General features: G+C 44.7%; 1 protein-coding gene across 1 annotated transcript in view; it reads left to right on the top strand.

Moving 5' to 3' along the window:
• The window catches only part of USP31 (ubiquitin specific peptidase 31), a 99,504-nt gene that overhangs the window by 351 nt on the left and 92,502 nt on the right, over nucleotides 1-6,651 (top strand). Inside the window, exon 2 of the mRNA XM_006871994.1 lies at nucleotides 2-310. Coding sequence (XP_006872056.1) covers nucleotides 2-310 — 309 coding nt within the window. The remainder of the gene's footprint in view (nucleotide 1; nucleotides 311-6,651) is intronic.

The following is a 6,651-nucleotide window of genomic DNA, read 5'->3' as shown; positions in this document are numbered from 1 at the left end:
GCCTCCGCCCGCCTCGCCCGCGCCGCCCACCTGCGCCACCGAGCCGGTGCCGGGGGTGGCAGGGCTCCGCAACCACGGCAACACGTGCTTCATGAACGCCACGCTGCAGTGTCTGAGCAACACCGAGCTCTTCGCAGAGTACCTGGCGCTGGGCCAGTACCGCGCGGGCCGGCGCGAGCCTTCTCCCGACCCCGAACCGCCTGCAGGCCGCGGCGTGCAGGGCCAGGGCGAGGTCACTGAGCAGCTGGCACAGCTGGTGCGGGCCCTCTGGACCCTCGAGTACACCCCGCAACACAGCCGAGACTTTAAGGTGAGGCCTCTGGCGCCGATCCACGAGGGGGTGCCTGCGCGCCTCTGTCTTCCTTCTTTCCCTGCGCCTCTCCGGGCTGCACAGACTGAGTTTCTTGTTCAAATTGGCCCCAAGTCTTGACAGCATTGATGGACAGGGAGATCATTCATTCATTCGTTTGTTCATCGGTACCTTCAACATGCATTTATTACGAACCAGGCCCCTGGGTTCCGCCGTGAACACCACCAAATGCCTTTTAGGATCTTAGGTTCGTGGAGTGTTGAGCTTGGGTTCGGATTTTTGTTTTCTGCCACTTCCTGGCTGTGTGACTTCGGGTAAGTTAATAGCTCTGTGCCACGTTTTCTTTATCTGGTAATGCGAAGTAAGGTGGTTGTGAATTTCAAAATTGGTATAGTAGGTTGAATGAACCCTATGGAATTAATTACTCATTTGGGGGCTGGTTTTTACTTAAAAGCCAGCACTTTTTTAAAAATTTCATTTTGTTGCAAATATGCACAGCAAAACAGAGCACTTTCTCTGTGTACGATTCAGTGGCATCGGTTACAGTCTTCCAGTTTTGCCAGCATTCTCTCCGTCCTTTTTTAGTCACATAAATTCACTGCCCACTAAGGTTCCTATCTAAATCGGCGAACTTGCTACTGTCTGTTTGATCCTATAGAGACAGTTCTTAAAAGGTATTTTTCACTAGTTGAACAAAATGATTGTTTGGTTTTACAATCATTATTTTTGGTTTCAGGTTTGCAGATTATTTCAGGACAATAGTTTTCCAGGGATCATTCAGCCTGCCCCTGGCTTTAGAAAGTCTGGAGTACATCAGAATTTAATATTCTGTTTTGTGTTTTTCCCCTGTAATCAGAATTCTATAGAGAGTTTGTTCAAAATGTTCAGTAATGGTAGCCATGTGTCATTTAGATCTTGTGGTCTCATGGCAGCCAAGGAGGCCGGTGTTCATGGAGGTAGTTTGCCACACATGTCATATCCTCCTGTTCCTCGCCGGTGACTTACTTTATTTTATTGGAGGCAGGGATTAGGGTTTCCTATCAGCAGAGGTGGCATTAGGAATGAGACTTGAATGACCACAGAGAGATGTAGCTAAGGGGCAGTCTGGGATAAGTGTGTCCCAGGTGTTATGGTTAGGTGCCACCAAGTTGGTTCCGACTCCTGGTGACCCTGTGTCCAACAGTGTCCACCATCAGTTTTGCACCATCTTCACATTCGGTCCTCTGTGTGAGCCCATTGTTGTAACCATTGTGCCAGTCCATTTCGTTGAGGGTCTATCTCTTTTTTTCTCGACCCTCTACTTTGCCAAGCATGGTGTCCTTCTCCAGAGGACATGTCCACATTATGAGATGTGGTACTTGGTGTGGTACTGTGGGTTAATGTGCTGGACTGCAAGGTCAGTTTGAACTACAAGGTCGGCAGTTCAAGCTCACCAGTTGCTCCTTGGAAACCCTATACAAGGTCGTTCTGAGTCAGAGCCCACTTGTGGCACTCAACAACAGCAGTAACTTGCTTCTAAGGAGCATTCTGGCTGTACTTCTAAGACAGATTTGTTTGATCTCCTAGCAGTGCATGGTATATTTGGTATTCTCTGCCAACACCATAATTCAGAGTACTGTCGTCCTTATTCATTGTCCACCTTTCAAGTTGCATGTGAGGTAATTGAAAGTATCATGCCTTGAGTTGAGCATACGTTACCTCAAAGTGTGTCAAACAGCCTTTCTTTCCAGCACTTGAAAGAGGTCTTGTGTGGCAGGTTTACCTAATGCAATATGCCGTGTGATTTCCTGACTGCTGCTTCCCTGGACATTGATTGTGGATCCACGCAAAATGAACTCATGGACAACGTCAGTCTTTTCTCCATTTATCAGGTTGTTATTTATTGATCTAGGTGTGCCAACTTTGTTTTCTTTGCATTGAGGCATACTGCATACTATACTGAAGACTGTGGCCTTTGATCATCATCGGTAAGTGCTTCAAGTCCTCACTTTCAGTCAGTGAAAACCCTGTTTCGTACTCGTGGGGTTGACTTGAGTTGGAATGGACTAGAAGGCAACTAAAAATAGCAGCAAGAAGAATGAAATTCTTGGAGGGAGAGGAGATAACATTTGCTGCACTGTATGATCAGCACTGGACTGTGAACCACGAGGTCGGCAGTTCAAGCCTATGAGCTGCTCCTTAGAAACCCTATACAGGGTTGCTATGAGTAGGAATCCACTCGATAGCACTCAACAACATTAAGGAGCCCCCGTGGCGCGGTAGGATAAGCACTGGACTGCTAACCGCAAGGCCAGCAGTTCAGATCTACGAGCAGCTGTGCAGAAGAAAGATGAGGCTGTGGGTTATCAAATTAGGAGTCCCTGGGATGCAATGGCTAAGCGCTTGCTGCTAACCCAAAAGGTTTGAACCCACCAGCAACTCAGGAGGAAAGACCTGGTCATCTGCTTTTGTAAAGATGAGTCTTGGAAAGCCTTACAGGGTCGGTCGCTGTAAGTTGGAAGCAACCTGATCGCACGCTGCACTGACAACAGTGATCAGATTAATGATAAGTATTTATCTGTATCTAGCATTTTTGGCTTACAGGCCATATGGAAGCAAATGGGACTGGGTCTGGTCTTGGACTGTATGTTATATGCCATTTAACTGGCCATGTAGTGAAAGGTGAGTGAGGGGACCTAGTGGTGGCCTGGGGCCAGGTGATGCAGGCTCATTTAGGCTGCATCATGGAACTGAGCCTTTATTTTAAGTACAGGAGGAAAGTGAGGGATACTTGTAGGTGGAACATGGACATGGTCTTATTGTTAAGTGCTGTTGAGTCAGTTCTGACTCATAGCAAGACTATATAGGGGTTCTGAAGGAGCTCTGGTAGCGGAGTGGTTACGAATTGGGCTGCTAATCTCATGGTCAGCAGTTCGAAACTACCAGCTGTTCCATGGGAGAAAGATGAGGCTTTTCTGTTCCTGTAAAGATTTATAGCCTCGGAAACCCGATGAGTCGGAAACGACTCCACGGCACATAACAACAACAACATAGAGGTTCTGAGATTTGGCAAGTAGGTTTGAATCGCAGAGCTTGCAGTTAGCAGTTCAGTGCTTATCCTACAGAGCTTATCAGGGCCACCACATGGTATTAAGTAGAATGAAATCACACAACTAGAAAGTTATTCTGAAATCACACAATTAGAAAGTTATTCCGTTTTTCACTCTCTTTCTGCTCTGGAGAAAGCCTCAGCGTGGTGTTCCATAGCCTGTCTTTAACATCTCTCTCACCCCCTGTCTTACGTCCCCCCCACCTTTTTTTTTTTTTAACAAAGAAATGTTTCAAGCTTAGAGACTTTAGCAGGGAAGAGTAGCCAGAGGATAATAAGTTGGTCATGTTTTCATTGGATTTGTTTGTTTACTTGCCGTACATCTATGGCAAGTGCTTTTCCAGTGGTGCTATTGTTTCTTGCTAAAATATATTTATTTAAGTAAAAAAAGTGATTTTATTAAAGTATAGATGGTATCTGGCCAAGCAGTCTGCACTTCAGATGTTGCTAAGGAACAACGCTGCCAGGCTGCACCAATTCCATTTTATTTGTGTTTTATTTATATTTGTTTATGTTGCTGGAATTAAAGTCAGTGGTTCAGACCCACCAGCTGCTCCTTGGAAACCCTATACACGGTCTCTATGAGTCTGAACCGACTCGGTGGCATTTCACAAAAACAATAGTTAAGGCTCAACTCTGTTTTTCTCAAAAAAAAAGTTGTTTGATTGTTTGATCACTTGGGACTGGGGGAGAAAGAGTTGGCTCCATGTCAGCCGTCTCTAGAGTAAGAAAGCAGGAGAACAGCGCCCACCTGGTACAGGAAGCCTGGTTTCCCTGTCAGGTAACCTGACCAAGCCACACTTTTCCAAGGTCAGAGCCCAGTGTTTACATTTGGTTTTCTGTTCTTTTCTAAAATGCGAAAATTAATTTCTACAGCATCTTTGTTGGTGAACATTTCCACAGCTCTTTAAGAGGTTGCTTTACTTTTTTTCCCCATTGATAAGCTGTGAAAAGAAATAGATCAGTAATTCTAGGAGATTTATAAGAGTCTAGAAGACTGATTTATAGACATACTTTGGCAAAGTTGAACCGATTCTTAGAGGCCTGGTTTTTGAAACATGTAATCTTCTGAATCTTTATTAGATTTCATTCTGTGTTCATTCATTCATTCATTCAGCTTCCAGTTAGGAATGCATTTAGCTCAAGAAAGAGGAAACCTAGGGAGTACCTGAAGCAATGAAGATGTTGAAGTAGCGCACACAGTATTCGGGAGGTAGCCAGGTACAGGGGTTTGGTGAGCCCACTAGGAACGCAGACTCTGTGCTTCTGGTCTTGTCCTGAGAGTAAATGGTGCTGGTGGTGGTTGTTATGTGCTGTGGGGTCGGTTCGAATTTCGTAGTGACCCTGCATAGGGTTTCTGAGACTGTAAGTCTTCACGGGAGCAGAAAGCTTCATCTTTCTCCTGTGGATCAGCTGGTAATTTCGAACTGCTGACCTTGAGGTTAGCAGCCCAACTTGTAACCACTATGTATCTGTACCCATCTGTATCTCCTTTCATTCCCTAGTGAGTAAATAGGGAATAAACTTTTTTCCAAAGCCTCCATAGCAGGCTTCTGCTGACAGCTCACTGACATCTCATTGACGGTCGGTCACCATGTCAGTTGGCCAATCCTAGCTGCCATGGAGACTGGACATGGAATTTGGATTTTCCTGTCTTAATAGAGGAGATGAGTGAAGGAGTAGGGGCTCGGGGATGGCTCTTAGACAAGCCACCAATAAATAGTGTCTGTCTCAGTTACCATGTGCCAGGCACTTTGCTGTCTGATGGGGACTCACTGGGGAAGAGATTGTACCTGCTTGTGAAGAGCTCTGGGTAGAGGGGGAGATAGAAATGTAAGTAAACAAACTGGGAATTTCCTCAAGACTGGCTTGATTTTCACACTTCATTTTTCATTTTTATTGTGAATTGCTTGAAGGTTTGCAGAGCAAGTCAGCGTTCCATTCAACAGTTCTTACACACTTTGCTTCATGTGGGGATTGTAATCCCCACGATGTACTATCACTATTCCACTCCCTCCCTGTGTTTCCCGGTACCACTCTTCCTTCTTCTCTGACTCTTCTGAACTTTATCCTTGTAAATACCACCCTTTTGATCTCAGATTGTTGATTATTCTACCGAGTAGCTGCCAACTAGTGTTATTGTTCCCTTATAGACCTGGGTTTAGTCAGAGACACAATTGTAAGGATGGTGCAGGACCGGCAGTGTTTCCTTATATGGAGCACAGAGACTTTATCAGTCGATACAGTGGCACCTGACAACAACCACAACAACGTTGTTGGGTTGAAAGTTGAGCCATGGGAGTGAGGTCAGTTCCAGACTTGAAGGTTACTAAGGGACATAATCTCCGGGGTTTCACCAGTCTCTGTAGGACCAGTAAGCCTGCTCCTTTGTGTAATTTTGAATTTCGTTGCACATTTTTCTCCCACTGTATCCAGGACCTTCTAATGTGATCCTTTTCGTAATTGTTGGTAATGGTATCCGGACACCATCTAGTTCTTCTGGTTTCAGGGTCGTGGGCTTCTCACCCTTTCATGTGCACATAATCCATCCGGGAATTTTTTTTTTTTTTTTCAATTCTTAAAGAAGTTTTTATTGTGAATTGAGTTAAAGTTTACAGGGCGGATGATCAGTTTTATATTCCATAAATCATATTTTGCTTCATTGCAATGATTACAATCCCTTCCATCATGTACTATCAGTCAACAGTATTTACCTCTTACCGCCCCCCTCTTTTTTTAAGTTTTTTTATTGTGGAGTGAGTGAACGTTTACAGGGCAGATCATCAGTTTGACATTCAACAAATCATACACTTTGTTTCATTACAATGATTGTAATCCCCTCCATGTACCATCAGTTAACAGTATTTCTCACTATTCACTTTAGCTCTTTTTTAAAACCAAAACCAAACCCAAAAAACTCTCAGACATATATAATAATTTACCCCTCAAAGGGCACATTCTGCAAGTCTCCCTCCTGGCCACTAGCTCTGAGTCCTTCTCTTCCCATGAATCTAGAGTCCTAGGCCACTCCCCCTCTCCATGATACCATCTCTGCCTCCATCTTAGGCATCGCTGCTTCTCTGGATAAGGTCCTGTATTCTGCTTGTGCTCGTCTCCCTGATGGTCTTAGGGTCCTCTGTTTCTGAACTGTAAGATTAACTAGTCCCCTGTTTTTGGTACAAAACTTCTACCTTTGCAATTGTGAAAGTGTCATTCGTCATGATAACAATTGCTATTGAATCATAAGAATCCT

The sequence above is a fragment of the Chrysochloris asiatica genome, unplaced genomic scaffold (assembly GCF_000296735.1).
Source record: "Chrysochloris asiatica unplaced genomic scaffold, ChrAsi1.0 scaffold00178, whole genome shotgun sequence".
Lineage (NCBI taxonomy): Eukaryota > Metazoa > Chordata > Mammalia > Afrosoricida > Chrysochloridae > Chrysochloris > Chrysochloris asiatica.
Note: the sequence above shows the minus strand (reverse complement) of the source record. Positions and strands in the feature narration are given on the sequence as shown.